This window comes from Dama dama, chromosome X, assembly GCF_033118175.1.
Source record: "Dama dama isolate Ldn47 chromosome X, ASM3311817v1, whole genome shotgun sequence".
Lineage (NCBI taxonomy): Eukaryota > Metazoa > Chordata > Mammalia > Artiodactyla > Cervidae > Dama > Dama dama.
The window spans coordinates 91137505-91164365 of NC_083714.1; the positions used below are offsets into that span (position 1 = coordinate 91137505).

At 36.8% G+C, this 26861-nt stretch overlaps 1 protein-coding gene and 1 non-coding gene across 2 annotated transcripts in view; one reads left to right on the forward strand and one right to left on the reverse strand.

Moving 5' to 3' along the window:
- TEX11 (testis expressed 11) overlaps nucleotides 1-26861 on the forward strand; it is a 265819-nt gene that overhangs the window by 151633 nt on the left and 87325 nt on the right. Inside the window, exons 15-18 of the mRNA XM_061137613.1 lie at nucleotides 1371-1508; nucleotides 11417-11519; nucleotides 20873-20997; nucleotides 26299-26384. Coding sequence (XP_060993596.1) covers nucleotides 1371-1508; nucleotides 11417-11519; nucleotides 20873-20997; nucleotides 26299-26384 — 452 coding nt within the window. The remainder of the gene's footprint in view (nucleotides 1-1370; nucleotides 1509-11416; nucleotides 11520-20872; nucleotides 20998-26298; nucleotides 26385-26861) is intronic.
- On the reverse strand, nucleotides 8990-9091 carry LOC133053261 (U6 spliceosomal RNA). The gene has a single exon (XR_009692192.1). It is a non-coding gene; the product is annotated as a U6 spliceosomal RNA (small nuclear RNA).

The window sequence follows — 26861 nt, forward strand, 5'->3', positions numbered from 1 at the left end:
AATATTGACCATTTGGTGAAGTCCATGTGTAGAGTATTCTCTTGAGTTGTTGAAAGAGGGTGTTTGCTATGACCAGTGCGTTCTCTTGGCAATACTCTGTTAGCCTTTGCCCTGCTTCATTTTGTACTCTAAGGCCAAATTTGCCTGTTACTCCAAGTATCTCTTAACTTCTTACTTTTGCCTTCCAGTCCCCTATGATGAAATGGAAATCTTTTTTGGGGGTTAGTTCTAGAAGGTCTTGTGGGTCTTTATAGAACCATTCAACTTCAGTTTCTTTGGCATTACTGGTCGGGACATAGACTTGGATTACTGTGATACCGAATGGTTTGCCTTGCAAACGAACAGTGATCATTTTGTCGTTTTTGAGATTGCACCCAAGTACTGTATTTTGGGCTCTTGTTGAGTATGATGGCTACTCCATTTCTTCAAAGGGATTCTTGCCCACAGTAGTAGATATAATGGTCATCTGAATCAAATTTGCCCATTCCAGTCCATTTTAGTTCACTGATTCCTAAAATGTCTCTGTTCACTCTTGCCATTACCTGCTTGACCATGTCCAATTTACCTTGATTCATGGACCTAGCATTCCAGGTTCCTATGCAATATTGTTCTTTACAGGATTGGAATTTACTCCCATCACCAGTCACATCCGCAACTGGGTATTGTTTTCGCTTTTTCTCTGTCTCTTCATTCTTTCTAGAGTTATTTCTCCACTCTTCTCCGGTAGCATACTGGGCACCAACCGACCTGGGGAGTTCCTCTTTCTGTGTCCTATGTTTTTGCCTTTTCATACTTTTCATGGGGTTCCTAAGGCAAGAATACTGAAGTGGTTTGCCATTCCCTTCTCCAGTGGACCACGGTTTGTCAGAACTCTCCACCATGACCCATCCATCTTGAGTGACTCTACATGGTATGGCTCATAGTTTTATTGAGTTAGACAAGGCTGTGCTCCATGTGATCAGTTTGATTAAAATTCTGTGATTGTGGTTTTCATTCTGTCTGACCTCGGACAGGTAAGGATAAGAGGCTTATGGCAGCTTCCTGTTGGGAGATACTAACTGTGGGGTAAACTGGGTCTTGTTCTGATGGGTCATATTCTGATTGAATATGTAGTTTGCAGGCATTTTCTCTAATTTCATATATTGCCTTTTAATTTTGTTGATGTGAGGGAAGAAGAGAGAATATTGATTGCCACTATGACATATTCATCAAGGCTGGTAATAAAATGCACTTAGCATCCAACTAAAGATGTGTTTTATTTGACTAAAAATTTAAGCATTACCATTTTTTGTTTCTAGAGATGACTTGGACCAATTAGGATCAAATGTAGAGATATCTCTGTAATTTTGTTATTTCTTTTTAAACTTTAGGTTCAAAATTTTGATGATGCCCTGCACTGGTACTGTTATTCTCTGAGATTTTATGCAGCTGATCAATCTGATCTGGACTTGGCCAAGCTACAGAGGAACATGGCTTCTTGTTACCTGCATTTGGGACAATTTGATAAGGTGTTTTGATTTATGTTATTTTCAAAGATAGCATATGTTGTTACAGGCAGTGCCAGAGAGATAATTACAATGTGATATCTTGACTGTTAGGTTAGGATATCTGAGAGTTCCTTCATACAGGACAAAGCCAAATTGGTAATTTCCTGACACACACACTATGAACATTAATAAGTAGAACTTCTGAATAGGAGAAAGAATTTATAGACTCTTAATTCCATTGCTTACTGTTTATTTTTAACACTCTGTTCTGAAAGGTAGTGTATCATTGGAATTCATGAACAGGGTTATCTGCTACTAACCATCTGCAGTATTGTCCTTTGAAGCAGAATAAATTTTAAGGTAAACACTTTTTTGGTGAAGCATTCAGTTTGAACAAATATTTGGATGAAATATCATTCTTTTACTTTCTGGGTTAGCTCTTGCCTTTCTACCACTCTTTAAAAAGTTCAGCAATTGATTTCTTATCAGGACAAAATTCTAGAAGGTAAAATAGATAAAACTCGTTTGAGGATAGAGCCATTCGTACTTCCCAAAGCAATTGGGACATTTCTTCCTTTGCTTATCATAATAGTATGCACATGATGGGAAGGGAGTATATTGCCTTGTCGTAGGACAGAGAAACGGGATGGACAAGTATGGACCCAGTATGAAGGTTTTGGTTGCTTTTTAAGTTTTAATGACAAATTTAGGGGAAAATATGTGATTAAAGATGGTAATTCTAGACACTTTCTTTGAAGATTTGTTTACTTTGAAGGATTATTTGTCTGAATGAATACTTAAGATTTTCTTTCACAAGAGTATTTACCATTTAGTTTGTTATAAATTCACAGTCCTGAAAGAGAAGTTGAAAGTTTATTTACCTTATTGTATTTCTACACAGGCTAACATTTAATTGTTTCAGAAAGATAGTTGACTACTATTTATTTAAAGACCTGAAAAGATGTCACATAGATTTTGTTACCTAATTAATTATATTTCTGCTCAGAATACCATTAACTATTTCAGAAAGATAATTTCCCACTGCTTACTTAAAGACATATAAAAAAGAGAATCACAAAGCTTTTGTGACTTCTATGATTTGTGTTAATCTGGCAGATTGAGAAGTACTGAGACCTAGAGCTGGGAGATGGATACATCTGCAGGCCAAGGAGGGATATCTCATCAGCTCATCAAGATGGATAGAATATAGTATGAGATACTGTAATAGTCTCTGAAGTTACAGAGATGAACAAGTTGCCTTCAACTCAGTAAAGCAGTTGGCATCAGGGTATCCTAATGAACAAATCAGAAGATTATGGCAGTGGGGAAAATTTAAGTTGGAAAGATTCCATAAGTCAGGCACATAGGTGGTTGGTATCACATAAGCTCATCAATCAGGTAACAGGTCTTCAGTCACTGAGATTTGGACTCAGATGCAGGGCTAAAATCTTTACATCACTGGGCGTATGTGTAGATAGATTGAAAAAAGCAAGGTCAAGCTCCAAACCTCAAGTGACTGGGATTCGTGGCTCTAAAGAGTGGAGCTCAGGCATGGGGAGCCAGACTGCAATTACCTAAAAGAGAATACAAAGTGAATAGATAATAGAGTTTTCTAAGACTTGAGGCAATGCTTCTTAAATTTCCTTTGTGTTAGCTTTGGATCTAGAGCCTAGTGTAGGACTGAGCCTATAATTGGGAATTCAAATGGTATTAGTAGTGAGGATGGGAAGAATAAGACAGCAGGAAACCAGGTGTGTTCTAATATGTATACTCAGTTTGTGATTATATCATTTAAGACCAGATTGCCTACTTGATTACTATTAGTATATTTCTCCATTTTATTTTTCTAGTCTTAAACTTACCAGATACTGATTTGATACCCTCCATATGTAAGAATAGTCTACTGTGCACTAAGAGAGATAGAAAGGTGAAAAAAATCACACAGTTCGTCATATTTTACTATTTTGCTATTCCCACCTAGCCTGGTTAATTTTATTATGTGATTTTTTTCACTTCTTCCCTTGATCTATTTGAGCATTGTTCAGAAGTTTTACAAAACTATGTTTATTGAATCAGATAAAATTTCTTAGTTTTCACATGCTAAGTCACTTCAGTTATGTTCTACTCTTTGCGACACTATCAACTGTAGCCTACCAAGCTCCTCTGTCCATGGGATTTTCCAGGCAAGAATACTGGAGTGGGTTGCCATCTCCTCCTCCAGGAAATATTCCTGACCCAGGAATCAAACCCACGTCTCCTGCATTACAGATTCTTTACCCTGAGGCACAAGGAAGCCCTATACCTATCTTAGCTCCCTATTAAATTGATACCTCCTCTAAGATAGGGCCATATCTTTATTTTGTCTGCTATCTAGCATAGAGCCTATTGCATAGTAAACACTCATTATATTAAAAAAATAGTCATAGAGACTCCATAAATGGTTGTCAGTTTCCCTGATGTAGGAATTCTATTTGTTCATGCTATTTCTGTCCTTCCTATTGTGGATAATTGGAAATTAAAAGTAACCAAATATGTGAGTGTCTTTGATTATCAGAAGTGAATGAGATTATATTATTTAAAAAATCATCCCATTATTCGTTTCTCTAGCTCAGTTTCTTTCTTTTAACATGAAACATTGAATCATAGATCATAAGTCAATTTGAATGGGTTAAAGAGGTTGGAGAGTCTTATTTTCTGAACTCTTAGTAGGTTATGTTACAGATTCATCAATTCATGCATTTGGTGACATCACTCTGAGATAACAAGGCTAAATTTAGGTAGTTTCTTTATTTTATTTTCTAACTTGTAGAAATGTAAATTTTTAATCACTATTATCTATTCAGTATCTCCAGTATATTTTGTGAGGCAATATTAAACTCTGCAGTTTCATAGACATCAACTCTGCCTTCAGGAAACTTGTAGCACCTTAAGCCCAATACCCTAATTTTATTATTTTCGAAGATGTTAAAGTGTTTAGCTTGTAAAAGTCATAGACTTGAATGGACAGACTTTGTATGGGAGAAATGAGCTTGGGTTACAAGTATACGAGCAATTTATTACAACTTGATATAATGGAATTTACAGCAAATCATAATAAAACTTTAATATTTGTTAAGAGAGGGATAATGGAGTCTTTTGGTGATAGTTTATAAGTTAATAGTAATACACAATTGAGTACTCTTTAACTCAGTACAGAAATTCGATCCTCAGCTTGTATCTGCAGTTTAGATACATGAATGTCATTGTATCACTATAGATTGATAAAACTAAAGCATAATCTCAAAGCACAGTATGGTCATAAGACTTACAACAGCCCCAAGATGAGACTATTTATAGAATATTTATAAGACCTAAAGTGCAACCAACCATGTCTCATGTGCTGGTTTTATATTGATTCTGTTTGCTATATGGAATACCAAAAATCATGCCTTTCCATTATAGGAGTGAAAATGAGCTTGTGATCAACAGAAGTAAAAGAGTAACATTCACTAGATGGCACTGTGGCCTCTGTTTGTACAATAATAACTTGTCAGTGATTTTGAAGCAATTTTGTGATTCTTTGGCAGGTATAGCTTTCCCCACAAACGTTTCTGTATGGATGTAAAAGAAAATTAACATTTAAATAACCCTGAGGTGAAGATTGATGTTGACTCATTCTCGGTACAGCCATAATGTAAAAACACTATAATTTAGGTTTTAAGTCAACAAATATTTATTGAAAACCTAATCTATGCCTGGTGGGCTTCCCAGGTGGCGCAGTGGTAAAGAATTTACCTGCCAATGTAGGAGATGCAAGAGACCCAAGTTCAGTCCCAGAATTCGGTAGATCCCCTGGAGTAGGAAATGCAACCCACTCTATTCATGCCTGGATGATCCCATGAACGAGGAGCCTGATGGGCTACAGTACATAGGGTTGCAAATAGTCAGACACTACTGAGTGACTGAGCGCACACACACACACACACACACACACACAATCTATGCCTTGTACAAAGAATGTTCAAGTACTGCACAGTTGCACTCATTTCACATGCTAGCAAGGTTATGCTTGACATCCTTCAAGCTAGCTTTCAACAGTATGTGAATGGAGATCTTCCAGATGTACAAACTGGAGTTAGAAAAGGCAGAGGAATCAGAGATCAAATTGCCAACATCCATTGGATCATAGAAAAAGCAAGGGAATTCCAGAAAAACATGGACTTCTCCTTCATTGACTACACTAAAGCCTTTGACTGTGTAGATCACAACAAACTGGAAAATTCTTAAAGAGATGAGAATACCAGACTACCTTACCTGCTTTTGGAGAAACCCATATGCAGATCAATAAACAACTGTTAGAACTGGACATGGAACAACAGACTCATTCAAAATTGGGAGTGGAGTGTGTCAAGGCTGTGTATTGTCACCCTGTTTATTTAACGTATATGCAGAGTACATCATGTGAAATGCCAGGCTGGATGAAGCTCAAGATGGGATCAAGATTGCCAGGAGAAATGTAATAATCTCAGATATGCTGATTACACCACCCTAATGGCAGAAAGTGAAGAGGAACTAAAGAACCTCTTGATGAAGTTGAAAGAGGAGAGTGAAAAAGCAGTCTTAAAACTCAATGTTCCAAAAACTAAGGTCACAGCATTTGGTCCCATCACCTCATGGCAAATAGATGGGGAAACAGTGACAGAATTTATTTTCTTGGGCTACAAAATCACTGCAGATGGTGAGTGCAGTCATGAAATCAAAAGATGCTTGCTCCTTGGAAGAAAAGCTATGACAAACTTAGCGTATTAAAAAGCAGAGAAATCACTTGACTGACAAAGGTCCGTATAGTCAAAGCTATGGTTTTTCCAGTAGTCATATACAGACATAGAGTTGGACCACAGAGAAGGCTGAATGCCAAAGAACTTACGCTTTTGAATTGTGGTGCTGGAGAAGACTCTTGAGAGTCCCTTGGAAAGCAAGAACAAACTGTTCAATTCTAAAGGAAATCAACCCTGAGTATTCCTTGGAAGGACTGATACTGAAGCTGAAGCTCCAGTCCATTGGCCACCTGATGCGAAGAGCCAAGATATTGGAAAAGACCCTGATGCGAGGAAAGATTGAGGGCAAGAGGAGAAGGGGGCAACAGAGGATGAGATGGTTGGATGGCATCACTGACTCAAAAGACATGAGTTTTGAGCAAGTTCCGAGAGGTGGTGAAGTACAGGGAGGCCTGGCATGCTGCAGTCCATTGGGTCGCAAAGAGTCAGACATGACTGAGTGACTGAACAACAGCAACTATAGGATAAATAAAGGACATGATAATAAAGGATAAATAAATAAAGGACATGATCCTTTCTATAGATAAACTTAAAATACTATTGTGAAAATGAGATTTATGCACATGAAATAATTAGAATGTAAAAAGTATGCAGTTGAATATCAAATTGTGATACATACCATATGGATTTAAATTAATAATATGTAGATGAAGATCTTTTGTGATTATTGATTGAATGTACATATGACCTAAAGTTGAAAAGAGCAACTAATGCATTAGATAACAGAGTCTGATCTGAAGGCATCGTAATAGGTGAAATGATGAGCCCATTCTAACATGATGAAGACAAACAGGGAGCAACAATACATCCTATACTTGAATAAAAGAACAGAATAAATGAAATGTGGCTTAGCAGCAGCACATGTAAAACATTTGGGGTTGTTCAGTTCAGTCGCTCAGTCGTGTCTGACTCTTTGCGACCCCATGAACCACAGCATGCCAGGCCTCCCTGTCCATCACCAACTCCCGGAGTCCACCCAGACCCATGTCCTTTGAGTCAGTGATGCCATTCAACCATCTCATCCTATGTCGTCCCCTTCTCCTCCTGCTCTCAATCTTTCCCAGCATCAGGATCTTTTCAGATGAGTCAGCTCTTCACATCAGGTGGCCAAAGTATTGCAGTTTCAGCTTCAACATCATTCCAACCAATGAACACCCAGGACTGATCTCCTTTAGGATGGATGGGTTTGATCTCCTTGCAGTCCAAGGGACTTCTCAAGAGTCTTGAACCACAGTTCAAGAGCATCAATTCTTCGGCGCTCAGTTTTAAGGTCCAACTCTCACATCCATACATGACTACTGGAAAAACCATAGCCTTGACTAGAGGGACCTTTGTTGACAAAGTAATGTCTCTGCCTTTTAATATGCTATCTAGTTTGGTCATAACTTTCCTTCCAAGGAGTCAGTGTCTTTTACTTTCATGGCTGCAGTCACCATCTGCAGTGATTTTGGAGCCCCCCAAAATAAAGTCTGTCACTGTTTCCACTGTTTCCCCATCTATTTGCCATGAAGTGATGGGACCAGGTGCCATGATCTTACTTTTCTGAATGCTGAGTTTTAAGCCAACTTTTTTTTTTCCAGTTATTTTTATTACTTGGAGGCTAATTACTTTACAGTATTGTAGTGGTTTTTGTCATACATTGACATGAATCAGCCATGGATTTACATGTATTCCCCATCCCGACCTCCCCTCCCACCTCCCTCTCCACCCGATTCCTCTGGGTCTTCCCAGTGCACCAGGCCCGAGCACTTGTCTCATGCATCCAGCCTGGGCTGGTGATCTGTTTCACCCTAGATAATATACATGTTTCGATGCTGTTCTCTCGAAACATCCCACCCTCGCCTTCTCCCACAGAGTCCAAAATTCTCTTCTGTGCATCTGTGTCTCTTTTTCTGTTTTCCATATAGGGTTATCGTTACAATCTTTCTAAATTCCATATACATGCCTTAGTATACTGTATTGGTCTTTATCTTTCTGGCTTACTTCACTCTGTATAATGGGCTCCAGTTTCATCCATCTCATTAGAACTGATTCAAATGAATTCTTTTTAATGGCTGAGTAATATTCCATGGTGTATATGTATCACAGCTTCCTTATCCATTCATCTGCTGATGGGCATCAGGTTGCTTCCATGTCCTGGCTATTACAAACAGTGTTGTGATGAACATTGGGGTGCACATGTCTCTTTCAGATCTGGTTTCCTCGGTGTGTATGCCCAGAAGTGGGATTGCTGGGTCATATGGCAGTTCTTATTCCAGTTTTTTAAGGAATCTCCACACTGTTCTCCATAGTGGCTGTACTAGTTTGCATTCCCACCAACAGTGTAAGAGGGTTCCCTTTTCTCCACACCCTCTCCAGCATTTATTGCTTGTAGACTTTTGGATAGCAGCCATCCTGACTGGCGTGTAATGGTACCTCATTGTGGTTTTGATTTGCATTTCTCTGATAATGAGTGATGTTGAGCATCTTTTCATGTGTTTGTTAGCCATCTGTATGTCTTCTTTGGAGAAATGTCTGTTTAGTTCTTTGGCCCATTTTTTGATTGGGTCATTTATTTTTCTGGAATTGAGCTGCAGGAGTTGCTTGTATATTTTTGAGATTAATCCTTTGTCTGTTTCTTCATTTGCTATTATTTTCTCCCAATCTGAGGGCTGTCTTTTCACCTTGCTTGTAGTTTCCATTGTTAAAAATATGGAATGCTTCACGAATTTGCGTGTCATCCTTGCGCAGGGGCCATGCTAATCTTCTCATTCCAATTTTTAGTATATGTGCTGCCGAAGCGAACACTTAAGCCAACTTTTTCACTCTCTTCTTTCACCTTCATCAAGAGGCTCTTTAGTTCTTCACTTTCTGCCATAAGGGTGGTGTCATCTGCATATCTGAGGTTATTTGATGTTTCTCCCGGCAGTCTTGTTTCCAGCTTGTGCTTCATCCAGCCCAGAGTTTCTCATGATGTACTCTGCATATAATTTAAATAAGCAGGATGACAATATCCAGCCTTGATGTACTCCTTTCCCTATTTGGAGCCAGTCTGTTGTTCCATGTCCAGTTCTAACTGTTGCTTCCTGACCTGCATACAGATTTCTCAGGAGGCAGGTAACGTGGTCTGGTATTCCCATCTCTTTAAGAATTTTCCACAGTTTGTTGTGGCCCACACGGTCAAAGGCTTTGGCATAGTCAACAAAGCAGAAGTAGATGTTTTTCTGTAACTCTCTTGCTTTTTTGATGATTCAACAGAAGTTGGCAGTTTGATCTCTGGTTCCTCTGCCTTTTCTAAAACCAGCTTGAACATCTAGAAGTTCATGGTTCATGTACTGTTGAAGCCTGGTTTGGAGAATTTTGAGCATTACTTTACTAGCATGTGAGATGAGTGCAGTTGTACGGTAGTTTGAGCATTCTTTGGCATTGCCTTTCTTAGGGATTGGAATGAAAACTGACCTTTTTCAGTCCTGTGACCACTGCTGAGTTTTCCCAATTTGCTGGCACATTGAGTGCAGCACTTTACAGCATCATCTTTTAGGATTTGAAGTAACTTAACTGGAATTTCCTCACCTCCACTAGCTTTGTTCATAGTGATACTTCCTAAGGCCCACTTGACTTTGCATTCCAGGATGTCTGGCTCTGGATGGGTGATCACAACATCATGATTATCTGGATCTCGAAGATCTTTTCTGTACAGTTCTTCTGTGTATTCTTGCCACCTCTTCTTAATATCTTCTGCTTCTGTTAGGTCCATACCATTTCTGTCCTTTATTGAACCCATCTTTGCATGAAATGTTCCCTTGGTATCTCTGATTTCCTTGAAGAGATCTCTAGTCTTTACTATTCTGTTGTTTTCCTCTATTTATTTGCACTGATCTCTGAGGAAGGCTTTCTTATCTCTCCTTGCTATTCTTTGGAACTCTGCACTCAAATAAGTATATGTTTCCTTCTCCTTTGCCTTTCACTTCTCTTCTATTCACAGCTATTTGTAAGTAAGGCCTCCTCAGACAACCGTTTTGCCTTTTTGCATTTCTTTTCCTTAGGGATGGTCTTGATCCCTGTCTCCTGTACAATGTCACGAACCTCCATCCATAGTTCTTTAGGCACTCTGTCTATCAGATACAATCTCTTGGATCTATTTGTCACTTCCACTGTATAATCGTAAGGGATTTGATTTAGGTCATACCTGAATTGTCTAGTGGTTTTCCCTACTTTCTTCAATTTACATCTGAATTTGGCAATAAGGAATTCATGGTCTGTGCCACAGTCACCTCCCCGTTTGATATCAATGAAAGATAAATTCATAGCTTGATATCTTTTGGCCTCCCATATAATATGATTTGGGGCTGTAAATACACGAGAGAGTCTGTTCATATTATACCTTTGGGATTGGTTCTCCCTACCCTATATTTTTCATTTTTCTCAGAACCAAGGTAACTTTTTTTGCAGTCTCCTGAGAATGTGGATAAAAGTGAGTTTACTTCTGATTTACCCTTAGCCTAAGAATATGGTCTCTTGAGCTTTGATGTCTATTTTCCTGACCTAGTTTTGCTAAGTTAAAGTTAGCATTTGCCTAGGTTTACAAATGCCCACCAGAAAAAGAAAATGGCTGGACTTCTCTCATGGTCCAGTGGTTAAGACTATTTTTCCAATGCAGGGGTGCGGATTTGATCCCTGGTTGGCGAACTAAGTTCCCACATGCTGCACAGCATGGCCAATAAATGAATAAATAAATAAATGTTTTAAGTGGCTTTAAATCTCCATTTACTTCTGTGGGATCTCACTTTTCCTTAGATATTTCTTGGTAATTGCTTTACTAATCAGTTGCTTTTGGAATTAAAAAAAAATGTTATCCAACATTTTTGCTTGTTTTAAGTAGGTTTGACATATAAAATGTGTTTTGTTGGTTTGACATATATAATGTGCCCTGTTTTCAGGAGCAAAAGTATTGATTTCTATTGTATTGTGATAGAACGGTTCTTTAAAGATTTTTCTTATGTTCATGTCTTTTCATTATGAGTGTCCCTAAGGCATTGTGACTATATTGATAGCATTAGTAAAATATGGTAAGGTCTTCCTTATGTGTTTTATAAAAGCACACTGATATTTCTTTTCTTTTTTTTTTTTCAGGCTAAAGAGGCAGTTATAGAAGCTGCACAACGTGATCCTAGAAATATTTTCACTCAGTTTTATATATTCAAGATTTCAATCGTGGAGGGCAACTCTGGCAGAGGTATAAATGTTACTTATAAGTTATATTTGTCTGTTAACCCAAAGAATAATCATCTTTGACCATAAAAGAAAATAGTAGTCTTTAAGACAGTGGAGTTGAATATATATATATATATATGCTAGCTTCCCTATGTAAAGATGATACAACCATGCAACAAGAAACTGTGGAAGGTTGCATAAAAATAAAAGCAAAAGGTCTACCTACTGAAGGAATAGGAACTAGGTGGATATTGGACAAGATTTCACTTCTCTAGGGTAAATATCGAGGAATAAGTTTGCTGGGTCATATGATAAGTATATGTTTGTTAGAAACTGCCAAGCTCTTTTCTAAAATGGCTCTACAGTTTTATGCTCTAACTAGCTGTGTATTAAAGTTCCAGTTGATCTGCATCCTCACCAGCACTTGGAATTGTCCACTGGGAAATTTCTTTAGTCATTCTAATTAGCAGGTAGAGATATCATGATAAGATTATAATTAGTATTTCCATAATGTCTAATATTTGACATCCATACATCTTGTTTGGTGGAGTGTTTATACAAATCTTTTGCTTGGTTTTATATAAGGAGCTTTTATATTTTTATTGAATTTTGAAAGTTCTTTATATATTTTAAATACAAGTTATTTATCAGATATGTGTTTTATAAATTTTTTTCTTTTTATTTTCTTAGTGTATTTCATGACAAATTTGATGAAGTCTAATTTATATTTTTTTCTTCTTTTATGGATTTTTTTGGTATTGTAACTAAGAAATCTTTACTTAATCCCCGGTCACAAAAAGTTTTCCCTATATTTTCTTCAAGAAATTTTGTGGTTTTAGGTTTAAAGCTTATGGTTAGTTCTGTGATCCATTTTGCATTTTTTTGACTTAAGGTATGGAATGAAGTTCCTTTATTGGCACATGGCTACCTAATTATTCCTATTTCATTTATTTATAAACTCTGTCCTTTCCCAACTGAATTGCCTTTGCACCTTTAATGATAATCAGCTGTCATATGTGTATGGGTCCCTTTTTGGACTCTTCATTGTGTTCCACCAATCTATTTATCTTTACACCATTCCCACACTGTCTTGATTAATGTAGCTATATAGTAAATTTGAAATCAGGTGATGTTGGTCCTCCAACTTTATTCTTCTCTTTCAAATTGTTTGGGCTAAGTCCTTTGTACATCTCTGAATTTTAGAATCAGTTTTTTCAATTTCTACAAAAGTAAATATTGACTGGGATTCCATTGAATGTATATATACATCAGTATGGAGAGAATCAACATCTTCCAATCTGTGAAATGGGGTTATATACCTCCATTTGTTTAGCTCTTTAATTTCTCTCAGAGATCTTTTCCATCTTTTATCATATCAGTCTTATTCATCTTTTGTCAGATTTATCCTTAAGTACACCATATATTTTATGCTATTTCAAATGGCATTTTGAAAAAAACTTGGAGTTTCTGATTGTTCATTGCTAGTATGTAGAAATACAAATGATTTTTGTATATTGATCTTGTATCCTACAGACTTCTAAATTCACTTATTGCTTCTAGTAGCTTTCTTGTGGATGTAATGTTGTCTACAAATAAAGACAATTTTACTACTTTCTGTCCAATCTGGGTGCAGTTTTTCATGCATTATTGTTCTTGTTAGAATCTCCAGCACAGTGTTGAGTAAAATTGGTAAAGAGCAGACATCCTTGACTTTTTCCTGATTTTAGAGGGAAACCATCCAATTTTCAATCATTAAGTATGATGTTAGCTATAGGTTTTTCATAGATAATTTTTATCAGATTGAGAAAGTTCCCTTCGGTTTGCAGTTTCCTAGATGTTTTTAATTAGAAATGGATGTTGAATTTGGTCATGATTGTTTTTACATCTGTTGAAATTATCAAGTTAAAAAGCTTTTATTGGAGTATACTTTAATACTAATTAAACTAAAGTATTAATACAGTATTCTATTAGTTTCAGGTGTGCAACCAAGATAGTCTGTTATACATATACATATGTTGACTCTTTGTTAGATTCTTTACCAATATAGGCTGTTTCAGAGTATTAAGTAGAGTTCCCTGTTCTATACAGTAGGTCCCTATTAGTTATTGCTTTTATATACAGTAGTGTGTATATGTCAGTACCAATCTTTCAGTTTGTCTCTCCTACCCCTTACACCCTAGTAGTCACAAGTTTCTTTTCTACATCTGTAACTCTATTTTTGTTTTGCAGATAAGTTCATCTGTACCCCTTTTAAATTTTTTGTACCCTTTTTTTAGATTCCACATATAGGTGTTAGTATTATATTTGTCTTTCTCTGTCTGACTTTCTTCACTCATACTGACAATCCCTAGGTCCATCCATGTTGCTGCAAGTGGCATTACTTCACCCTTTTTAGTGGTTGAGTAATATTCCGTCATATATTTATACCACATCTTCTTTATCCATTACTCTGTAGATGGACATTTAGGTCACTTCCATGTCCTAGGTATTGTAAATAATGGTGCAGTGAATGGTCATGTATCTTTTTGGCTTACGGCTTTCTCTGGATAGATGCCCAGGAGTAGGATTGCTGGATTATATTGTAGCTCTATTTTTAATTTTTTAAGGAATCTCCATACTGTTCTCCATAGTGTCTATACCAGTTTACATTCCCACCAACACTGTAGGAGGATTCCCTTTTCTCCATGTCCTCTCCAGCATTTATTGTTTATAAATTTTTTGGTGATGGCCCTTCTAACTGGTATGAGGCGCTATCTCATTGTAGTTTTGATATTCACTTCTTTAATAATTGTGATGTTGAGCATCTTTTCATATGCTTTTTGGCCATCTGTATGTCTTCTTTGAAGAAGTATCTGTTTAGATCTTCCGTCTACTTTTTGACTGGGTTGTTTTTTGACATTGAGCTGCATAAGCTGTTTGTGTATTTTTGGAAAGATTAATCCATACGGGCACAAAAAGAAATACATATCAATGGAACAGGATAGAAATTCCAGAGATAAACCCACACACCTAATCTGTTGCAAAAGAGGCAAGAATATACAATGGAGAAGAGACAGCCTCTTAAATAAGTGGTGCTGAGAAAACTGGGCAGCTCCATATAAAAGAATGAAATAGAACACTCCCTAACACCATCCACAAAACTAAACTCAAAATGGATTAAAGACCTAAATGTATGAGACCGGATAGTATAAAACTCTTAGAGGAAAATGTAAGCAGAACACTCCATGACATAAATCGCAGCAAGATCTTTTTCAATCTGCATCTTTGAGTAATGAAAATAAAAGCAAAAATTAACAAATGGGACTGAATCAAACGTAAAAGGCTTTGCACAGCCAAGGAAACCATAACTAAAAGGAAAAGTTAACCCTCAGAATGGAAGAAAATATTTGCAAACGAAATGATCAGTTTTTTGAAGTTTGTTAGTATGGTCAGTTATATTGATTTTTCAACAGTTGAACCAATGCTGCATTCCTGGAATGAGCTCCACTTGGTCTTGATGTGTTCTTTTTTAAATATAGTGTTAGATTTGATTTGCTGATAGTTTGTTTAAGAATATTTGTGCCTGTGTCCATGAGTGATACTGGTCTCTGGTTTTCTTTTCCTGTTAGGGTAATGCTTATTGCATAGAATGAATTGGAAAATACACTTCCGTTTTACATCTTCTAGTAGAGTTTTTGTTGCTCAGTTGCTGTTATTTTTTTGTTAATGTTTTTGGTAGAGTTCACCAGTGAAGTCATCTGTGTCTGGAGTTTTCTTTATGAGAAAACTTTTAATTATAAACTCAATTTCTTTAATAGTAGAATTCTTCAGGTTATCTATTATTTCCTAACTGAGCTTTGGTAGTTTATGTCTTTCAAGAAATTTGTGTTTTTCATCTAAGTTGTTGAAATTATTGGCCTGAAATCATTCATTATGTCATTCATGTTATCCTTTTTAACACCTGTAAATTCTAAAGTGATGTCATATTTCTCATTCCTGATACCTGTAATTAGCATCTTCTCTCTTTTCCTCCCTGTCAGAGTGGCTGTAAGTTGATCAGTATTATTGACCTCAAAGAACTAGCTTTTGGTCTCATTAATTTTTCTCTATTTTTTCTGTTTTCTGTTTCATATATTAATTTTCTGATCTTTATCACTTCCATTCTTCTTCTTACTTTGAGTTTCATTTGCTCTTTCTTTTCTAGTTTCCAAAGGTTGAGAGCTGAAGTTATTGATTTGGACCTTTATTCTGGTCTAATATAAACAGTTAATGCTATAAATTACCTTTTAAGTGCTGCCTTAGTGACAATCCACAAATTTTTATATACTGTGTTTTCATTTTAATTCAATCATATTTTTGAATGTGATTTGACTCCAGTGTAAACCCATGGATTGTTTAGAAGTATGCTGTTTATTTTACAAACATTTGTAGATTTCCAGAGAATTCTTTTCAGAGAACTTTTTTATTAATTCTGTTTCAGTCTGTGATCATAAGTTTGTATGAATCCTTTTAAATATGTTGAGGCTTGTTGTATGAACTAGAGTATTGTCTTTCTTGGTAAATGTTCCCTGTGTACCTGAGTGGAATGTGTATTTTGCTGATGTAAGGTCAAGTGTTCTATAAATGTCAATCAGGTCAAATAGATTAATAGTGTTAAATATCCTTGTTGATTCTCTGTCTACCTGTCCTGTCAATTATTTGAGAGCCTTCAGTGAAATCTTTGACTATAATTATGGATTTGTTCATTTCTCCTTGCAGTTCTATCAGTTTTTCCTTCTGGTATTAGATGTATAAACATTTAGGATTGTTATGTCATCATAATAAATTGATTCCTTTATCATCATGAAATAACCTTCTGTCACTAAGTCTTTGCTCTGAAGTCTGTTTTGTCCATTATTTTTTAAATTAGTTTTTACTGGAGTATAGTTGTTTTAAAGTATTTTTTTGTTTGTTTGTTTTAAAGTATTGTGTTAGTTTCTACTGTACTGCAAAGTGAATCAGCTATACATATACAGATATCCCCTCCTTTTTGTATTTCCTTCCCATTTAGGTCACCATAGAGCACTGAGTAGGGTTCCCTGAACTATACAATAAGGTCTCATTACTTATCTAATGTATACATAGGATCAATAGTGTATAACTGTCAATCTTGAGTTAGATCATCGAAAAAGCAAAGGAGTTACAGGAAAACATCTACTTCTGCTTTATTGACTATGCCAAAGCCTTTGACCATGTGGGCCACAACAAACTCTGGAAAATTCTTAAAGAAATGGGAATACCAGACCATGTTACCTGCCTTCTGAGAAATCTGTATGCAGGTCAGGAAGCAACAGTTTGAACTGGACATGGAACAACAGACTGGCTCCAAATAGGGAAAGGAGTACATCAAGGCTGGATATTGTCTCCCTGCTTATTTAACTTATGCAGAGTACATCATGAGAAACTCTGGGCTGGATGAAGCATAAGCTGGAATCAAGATTGCTGGGAGAAATATCAATAACCTCAGGTATGTAGATGACACCACCCTTATGGCAGAAAGCAAAGAAGAACTAAAGAGCCTCTTGATGAAAGTGAAAGAAGAGAGTGAAAAAGTTGGCTTAAAACTCAGCATTCAGAAAACTTAAGATCATGGCATCTGGTCCCATCACTTCATGGCAAATAGATGGGGAAACAGTGGAAACAGTGACAGACTTTATTTTTTTGGGCTCCAAAATCACTGCAGATGGTGACTGCAGCCATGAAAGTAAAAGATGCTTGCTCCTTGGAAGAAAAGTTATGACCAAGCTAGACAGAATATTAAAAAGCAGAGACATTACTTTGCCAACAAAGGTCCATCTAGTCAAGGCTATGGTTTATCCAGTAGTCATGTATGGATGTGAGAGTTGGACCTTAAAGAAAGCTGAGTGCCGAAGAATTGATGCTTTTGAACTGTGGTGTTGGAGAAGACTCTTGAGAGTCCCTTGGACAGCCAGGACATTCAACCAGTCTATCCTAAAGGAAATCAGTCCTGAATATTCATTGGAAGGACTGATGCTGAAGCTGAAACTCCAATACTTTGATCACTTGATGCAAAGAACTGACTCATTTGAAAAGACTCTGATGCTGAGAAAGATTGAAGGCAGGAGAAGGGGATGACAGAGGATGAGATGGTTGGATGGCATCACCAACTCAATGGACATGAGTTTGAGTAAACTCCAGGAGTTGGTGATGGACAGGGAGGCCTGGCGTGCTGTAGTCCATGGATTCACAAAGAGTCAGACATGACTGAGTGACTGAACTAAACTGAACTGAACTGTCAATCCCAATTTCCTACTTCATACAGCCCCCCACTTTGCTATCTTGGTGTTTAGTTTTTTGTTCTCTGCATTTCTGTCTCTACTTCTGTTTTGTAAATAAGATCATTTATATCATTTTTCTGGATTCCACATATATTCAGTAATATACAATTGTTTTTCTCTTTTTGAATTACTTCACTAGTATGACAGTCTCTATCCATCCACATCTCTACAAATGACCCAATTTCATTCTTTTTTATGGCTGACTAATATTCTATAGTATATATACACCACATCTCTTTATCCATTCCTCTGTTGATGGACATTTAGGTTGCTTGCATGTCCTGACTGTTGTAAATTGTGCTGCAGTGAATATTGGGGTGCATGTGTCTTTTTTGAATTATGGTGTTCTCTGGGTATGTGCCCAGTAGTGGAATTGCTGGGGCAGCATGGTAGTTTTTAGTTTTTTAAGGAACCTCCTCTTCTGTTCTCCATAGTGGCTGTATCAATTTGCATTCCTACCAATAATGCAAGAGGATTCCCTTTTCTCAAGAGGCAGGTCAGGTGGTCTGGTATTCCCATCTCTTTCAGAATTTTCCACAGTTTATTGTGATCTACACAGTCAAAGGCTTTGGCATAGTCAATAAAGCAGAAATAGATATTTTTCTGGAATTCTCTTGCTTTTTTGATGATCTAGCAGATGTTGGCAATTTGATCTCTGGTTCCTCTACCTTCTATAAATCCAGCTTGAACATCTGGAAGTTCACGGTTCACGTATTTTCAAAGCCTGGCTTGGAGACTTTTGAGCATTACTTTGCTAGCATGTGAGATGAGTGCAGTTGTGTTCTTTTAAGTTTAATTAGGTCCTATTTGTTCATTTTTGTTTTTATTTATTTTTATTCTAGGAAGTGGTTCAAAAAAGACCCTACTGTGATTTATGTCGATGAGTGTTCTGCTTATGTTTTCCTCTAAGAGATTTATAGTGTCTAGTCTTACATTTAGGTCTTTAATCCATTTTGAGTTTGTTTTTGTGCATGGTATTAGGAAGTGTTCTATTTCATTCTTTTACACGTAGCTGTCCAGTTTTCCCAGCACCACTTATTGAAGAGACTGTCTTTTCTCCACTGTGTATTCTTGCCTCCTTTATCACAAATTAGGTGACCATAAGTGCATGGAATTATCTCTGGACTTTCTATCCTGTTCCATCAGTGCACATTTCTGTTTTGTGCCAGTACCATACTGTCTTGATGACTGTAGCTTTGTAACATAATCTGACATCAGGGAATCTGATCTCTCCAGCTTCACTTTTCATTCTCAGATTGCATTGGCTATTCAGGGTCTTTTCTGTTTTCATACAAATTGTAAAATTTTCTTTCCTAGTCCTGTGAACAATGTCATTGGTAATTTGATAGCAATTGCATTGAATCTGTAGATTGCTTTGGATAGTATAGCCATTTTCACAATATTAATTCTTCTGATCAAAGAACATGATATATCTCTTTTATCTGTTTTGTATCATCTTTGATTGCTTTCAGCAATATCTTACAGTTTTCTTTGTACAGGTCTTTTGCTTCCTTAAGTACATTTATTCTTAGGTATTTTATTCTTTTTGTTGCAATGGTAAATGGGATTATTTCCTAATTTCTCTTTCTGATCTTTCATTGTTAGTGTATAGGAATGCAAGAGATTTCTGTGTGTTAATTTTGTATCATGCAACTTTACTAAATTCATTGATTTGCTCTAGTAGTTTTCTGGTGGTGTATTTAGGGTTTTCTAAGTATAGTATCAGGTCATCTGCAAACAGTGAATGTTTTACTGCTGTGCCAATTTGTACTTCTTTCATTTCCTTGTTCTCTGATTGCTGTAGCTAGGACTTCCATGACTATGTTGAATAATAGTGGTGAGATTGTACACCTTTGTCTTGTTCCTGATCTTAGAGGAAATCCTTTCAATTTTTCACTATTGAGAATAACGTTTGCTGTGGGTTTGTTGTATATGGCCTTTATTATGTTGTGGTAGGTTACCTCTATGCCCACTTTCTGGAGAATTTTTATCATAAATTGGTATTGAATTTTGATGACAGCTTTTTCTTCATCTATTGTGATGATCATATGGTTTTTATTCTTTTTTTTAAATTCTTCAATTTGTTAATATGGTGTATCACATTGATTGATTTGCATATATTGAAGAATCCTTGCCTCCCAGGGATAAATCCCACTTGATCATGGTGTATGATCCTTTTAGTGTGTTGTCACATTTGCTTTGCTAGTACTTTGTTGAGAATTTTTGAATTTATGTTTGCCTGTTTTGTGTGATATTAATATAACCACTCCAGCTTTCTTTTGATAACCTCTACCAGAGTGTATATTATCCCATCATTTTCTTTTAACCAATTTTGGCTTTATTTCTAAAGTATTTTTTTTTGTTAATTGTGTATAGCTAAAAGTCACTTTCTTTAATTTAATCTGTCTTTTAAATGGATCATCTAGACCATTTATATTTTAACATGATTGTTGATATGGCTAGGTTTAAATTTAGCATCCTGTTATTTGTCTTCTGTTTGTCTTTTCTGGTCTTTGTTGCCATTTTTCTTTTTTCTTCTTTCTTTTGGGTTAATTGAACATTTTATCACTATGTTTATCTCATTCTTTGGCTTATTAGCTATAACTTTTTCTTTTGTTATTTTAGTTGTTACTTAAGGTCTATAGTACATATATTTTACTTACCATGGTCTACCTTTAAGGCGTATGATGAAATATAATTTTTTTACTCTATTCTGCATTATATGTACCAAATTATATTTATCCTATTCATTATTGATTAAATTTAGGATATTTTTACTCATAAAAAATTACTGTGTGAATATATTTGTATGTTTTTATTCACTTTTGCAGGTATATTCATGGAATAAATTCAAAGAGGTGAACTGCTCAATTGGGCATTTTTCTGACTTTCAAGTCCTCCTTAACAGTTTAGCTATTTAGGTGACTTTTGAAAATTAATATTTTTAAGATATTAGTGCTCTTAAAATGAATTCCAAAGTCATTGTGGTATAATAACCATAGATAGCTATTATCTTTGATAAGAGTATCTCATCTTTAATTGTCTCCTTGTTTTTCAGCTTTGCAGGCAATTATCACTTTAGAGTATCTATTAATGACTCAAGAGCAACATGAAAATAATGTATCTACAAAGAGAAGTTCAGGTGTCATGCTTCTCAGTTTGGCTGCCCAGTTTGCTCTAGAGGTAATTCTTATGTACCCATTTATGAGATTTTTACCTCTTTCCCATTTTCAGAGACTATCATAATGGAATCATCATCAGTTGGGCTCAGGAGAGGCTTTTCTTTACCATCTATTTTGCCTCATTATTTTCACACCAAGTTTGGTTGGAGAATTGCTTTATTTCTCTTCATTTTTTTATGATTTAAAGTAAATAAAACAAGGTGAAGTTAGATATTTGTTCTTAAAACAATAGAAAAGTGCGCATAGCAAAACATTAACTTTTTTTTTTTCTTTTTGGTCTGTTGGTTTTATTTTTTTATTTTTATTTTTTTTTCATTTATTTTTATTAGTTGGAGGCTAATTACTTCACAACATTGCAGTGGGTTTTGTCACACTTGACATGAATCAGCCATGGAGTTACATGTATTCCCCATCCCGATCTCCCCTCCCACCTGCCTCTTTACCGGATTCCTCTGGGACTTCCCAGTGCACCAGGCCGGAGCACTTGTCTCATGCATCCCACCTGGGCTGGTGATCTGTTTCACTATAGATAATATACATGCTGTTCTCTCGAAACATCCCACCATCGCCTTCTCCCACAGAGTCCAAAAGTTACCTTTTTCAAAGTCCAACTTTGTTACCTTTTTCAAAGTCCAACTTAAGATTTTCTTCCACTGTACAGACTTCCCAAATCAATTCTAGTTGTCAGTGCTCTCCTCCTACTCTGAATTTCAGTCATTTTTAATGTGTATACTACTTATTTGGCCTATATCATATATACTGCCTTATATTGTTAATGCATGGATTGTCTGTCCAACTTGACTTATAAGATCCTTGAGGGCCATATTTCTAGTACCCAGTCCAGTATCTTGCCCAAAGTAATAGCTGAATATAGTTTTGAATGATATGTGTTTTGATGTTAATGAATAGGATAATAAAACTCCTGGAAGAGGAAAACTATTTGGCAGATGTGGATACAGGATGTGTTTGTGCAGAAAATGAGAGAAAAATCTGTAATGGGGAACCCAAAGGCAAATATATTTTTAAAGGAAGGTTTATAAAGTTATATCTGATGGAAAGCAAAAGAAAGGTGGTGGAAGAATTATGGAAGTATATTTCTGCAAAGCAAATAATTTTAATAGAAGAGAAAGAATCAGGGGAGAAGAAACCCAAAGTAGTTTGAATTAGAAGATGGAAGGAAGTGTGAATGAGCCAAGCCCAGGAAATTGAATATATTTCTACAAAAGAATAAGGGTGGAATCCAGTTTTCACTTAGTGTAGTTGCTTTGCAAAAGGCATTTCAAGTGCTAATGAGACTATCATTCATTCAGCAGATATTTATTGAGTACCTACTATGTGCCAACCATTGTTCTGGGCTCTTGGTATAAATAAGTAAACAAAACAGTTATATGCCTTCTTGGAGCTAACATTCAAGCAGGAGGAAAGACAATATTAATAAGCATAATAAATAAGAAATTGCATAATATGTTAGAAGTTGATAGCATTATAGAAAAAATAGAGCAGTCTTAAAAAGGATCAGGGATGGGAATGGGCTGAAATTGGTGTGAGCTATTTTTTTCAAATAGGGTGATAAGGATAGGTCTCATCAAGAAGATGACATTGTACAAAGACTTGAAATTGATGAGGGAGTTAGCCCTGTAGATATATGGGGGAAGTGAAGAGGAACAGTATTCCAGGCAGAGGTAACACCAATTCGAAGCCTGTAAGGTAGGTAGGTACCAGGAGCAGCAAGGAAGCCAGTATGGCTAGAGTGAATAAAGGGTGGGATTAGTGAGAGATCAAGTCAGAGAGGTAATAGTCTGGATTATATAGATCCTTATAGACTAGTGAAAGTACTTTGACTTTTACCCTGAATGACATTGGAGTGTTTTTAATAGAGTCGTAACATGATTTGACTTTTATTTAACAGAAATACTCTTGGGTGTTATATTGAGAATAGGCCAGAAAAGAAGAGCTAAAGTGGAAGCAAGGATACCTGTTAGGAAGTTTTTAAAGTAATCCAGAGAAAAGATTAAGGTGACTCAGATAAAGGAGATAACAATGGAAGTAAATGATAAGAGAATTTGCTGACAGATTGGATGAAGGGTATAAGAGAAAGAGACTGGGTCATCAAACATAGTTGCCATCAACTGTAAATAGAGCAGAGTTGGGAGGACAGTTAGGAGTGCGATTTGGACATGATGCATTTGAGATGTCTGTTAGGCCATCCAAATGGAGATCCAAGTAGTCAGTTGATAAAATCCTAGAGTTCTGAAAGAGGTCTGGGCTGAAGAGAAAGGTTTACTAAGAGTCATTAATATATAGATGATATATAAAGCTATTAGACTAGGATGCCATCACCAAGGAAGTGAGTATAAATGAAATGGAGAAGATAACCAGAGACTGAGCCTGGAGCCCTCAAACATGAATGGTTTGGAGAAAAGCAGAGGAACCAGTAACTGTTCAGAGGAACTGTGGTATTGGAGAAGACTCTTGAGAGTCCCTTGGACTGCTAGTAGATCCAGCCAGTCCATTCTAAAGGAAATCAGTCCTGAATATTCATTGGAAGGACTGATGTTGAAGCTGAAACTCCAGTACTTTGACCACTTGATGTGAAGAACTGATTAATTTGAGAAGACCCTAATGCTGAGAAAGATTGAAGGTGGAAGGAGAAGGGGACGACAGAGGATGAGATGGTTGGATGGCATCACCGACTCAATGGACGTGAGTTTGAGTAAACTCTGGGAGTTGGTGATGGACAGGGAGGCCTGGGCTGCTGCAATCCATGGGTTCGCAAAGAGTCGGACACGACTGAGTGACTGAACTGAACTGAACTGAGAGGAACCAGTAAAGGGTAATCAATGAAAGAGAACAACCCATGAGGTAGGAGAAAACAAGGATGGTGTGGTGTCTTAGAAGGCAGCTGTATTTCAAGGAGGAAAGAGTGATTAACTATGTTGATTGTTGCTGATATGTCAAATACAATGAGGACTGAGAATTGACCATTGGAATTTATAATATGTTGGTCGTTGGTGAGCTTGACAAGAGCAGTTTTGGTCGAGGTAGCACAAATGCCTGATTACAGTAGGCTCAAGATAGAATTGAAGGAAAAAAATTGGATGCAATAAGTATAGACAATTCTGTAGAAAAGTTTACTACAAAGGGAAGAAAGGAAGTTGGGCAAGAAAAATAAAAGAAATGCAGCAGTAGTCAGTGAGAGAAGTAGGATAAAGAGGTTTGCTTATTTGCTTGAAATGGGATGAATGAGAATGCTTATATACTGATAGGAATGATCCAGTTAGAGAACAAAAGTTGGCAGTGTTAGAAAAATGAAAGTTGTTAGACTAATGGCATTAAACAGTAATGGACACAAGTATATGATTTTAGGGATTGGCTCTAGGAAGAAAAGCTGGCTTAAATCTCAGCATTCAAAAAAAATAAGATCATGGCATCCAGTTCCATCACTTCATGACAGATAGAAGGGGGAAATGTGGAAATAGTGACGGATTTTATTTTCTTGGGCTCCAAAGAAACTATGGGTGCTAACTGCAACCATGAAATATTAAAAGACACTTCCTCTTTGGAAGAAAAGCTATGACAAACCTAGATTGTGTATTAAAAAGCAGAGACATCACTTTTCCAGTGAAGGTCTGTATAGTCAAAGCTGTGGTTTTTCCAGTAGTCATGTATGGCTATAAGTTGGACCATAAAGAAGACTGAGTGCCGAAGAATTGATGGTTTGGAACTGTGGTGCTGGAGAAGACTCTTGAGAGTCCCTTCGACTGCAAGAAGATCAAACTAGTCAATCCTAAAGGAAATCAACCCTGAATATTCATTGGAAGGACTGATGCTGAGCTCCAATACTTTGGCCACCTACTGTGAAGAGCCAGCTGATTAGAAAAGACTCTGATGCTGGGAAAGATTGAAGGCAAAAAGAGAAGTGGGGAGGCAGAGCATGAAGTAGTTAGAAAGCATCACTGACTCAATGGACATGAGTTTGAGCAAACTCGGGGAGATAGGGAAGGACAGGGAAGCCTGGCTTGCTGCAGTCCATCGGGTTGCAAAGAGTTGGACATGACTTAGCAACTGAACAACAAGTAGGAAGAAATGTGGATAGTTCATTTATGATAACAGTTGAGAAGGCAGAGTATGTGGGTGTGGTTCCTGGTGTGTGAGTAGATGTGATGGTGGGAATCTGTGGAACTTCTTTCCCTGACTGCTTCACTTTTCTCAATGATGTGGGAAACAAGGTCATCACTCAAGAGTAAGAATAGGAGAGGAGGTGTTGGGGACTTGAGAGAAGAGGACAAAATGTCAACTAATCATCCAGAAAATAAAAAAAGTGAATGGCAAGGGTATGTGGTATGCTTGCCTTGTAGCAGTAAGGTCCATTTGATGAAATTTTAAAATAAATAGTTGTACAGGTTTTTATCTGGCTAGTTTCAGCTGCATGTATACAGGCACAAAAGTGACTAGAAAGTTGAATTTAACCAGGCTTGGGGTTGCTGATATGACTTAGCGACTGAACAACAACAACATAGTTTTGCCAGATGAACAGAACGAAGCAAAAGAGGGGCAGAAAAATCAACAAAGAAGGAAATGGTTATAATGAATCCCCATGGAATTTAAACTAGATACAGAGGAGGGCTTCAAAGAGATTAGAAACGGTGAAATGTTAGTAGTGTCAATGTATTGGTGATCTTAATGCAGTTGAAGGATTGCTGGAGTGATAAAAGGAGTGAATTAGAAAGGTTTGTTGTTTAGTCAAAAAAGAATTGTATCCAACTCTTTTGCGATCCCATGGACTGTAGCCCACCAGATTCCTCTGACCATGGGACTTCCCAGGCAAGAATACTGGAGTGGGTTGCCATTTTTTCTCCAGGGTATCTTCCTGACCCAGGGATCAATCCTGTGTCTCCCGCATTGGCAGGTGGATTTTTTACCACTGAGCCATGTGGGAAACCCTTATGTGGATTAGGGTGCTGGAAATGAGGGTGATCTCAGAGTCTAGGGTTCTTTTGGTTACTGCTGATAAACAGGAATAAAGAGCACAGTAAGATTAGTCCTAGTGGAGTCAAAGCAGTGTTGGCAAGCCTATGAGTGTTTGTGGATAGAGAGGAGTGGCTTTCTGGGGCCAGTATGAACCTGTTTAGTAAAAATTTTTTCAATGAGTAATCCTTCTACCATCTTGCAGCAACTCTTTTGAGAATACAAAACAGACAAGTTTAGATTTTTTTCTTCTCCTTATGGGCAGGAATATAGGCAGTATTTTGTAAGTATCATTTTGAAATGTAATTTAACATATTATATTTATCCTTTTTAGAATGGCCAAGAAGTTGTAGCAGTAAAAGCTTTGGAAAATTTAGCTAAACTTTCAGAAGACCCGCAACAAGTTCTTACAGCTTTAAAGTAAGTAATCCACATTCTATGGATGTAAGAGCATTTCCTCTATACATGTTACTCTTGATCTATAAATTTTGCTGTAATACTGCTGATGGCTTCAGGCTGAAACAATGCCTGTGATACCAAGTGGTTCTTTTTTTCCCCCAGCTTTATTGAGATTTAACTGACAAATGGTGGTATTTTGTAAGTTTAAGGTATATAACTTGGTGATTTAATACACATTCATATTATTAAATGGTTAGCACAATAAGATTACATCCATCACCTCACAAGATACTACACTGTATGTGGTGAGAACATTTAAGATTTACTCTCTTAGCAACCTTCAGGTATATAATACAGTGTGGTTAGCTATAGTCACCATGCTGTACATTAGATCTCTGGGCTGTATTCAACTTGTAACCGGAAGTTTATACCCTTTGACCAACACCTCTCCATTTTCTCCACCCACAGGCCCTGACAAACATCATTCTACTCTGTTTC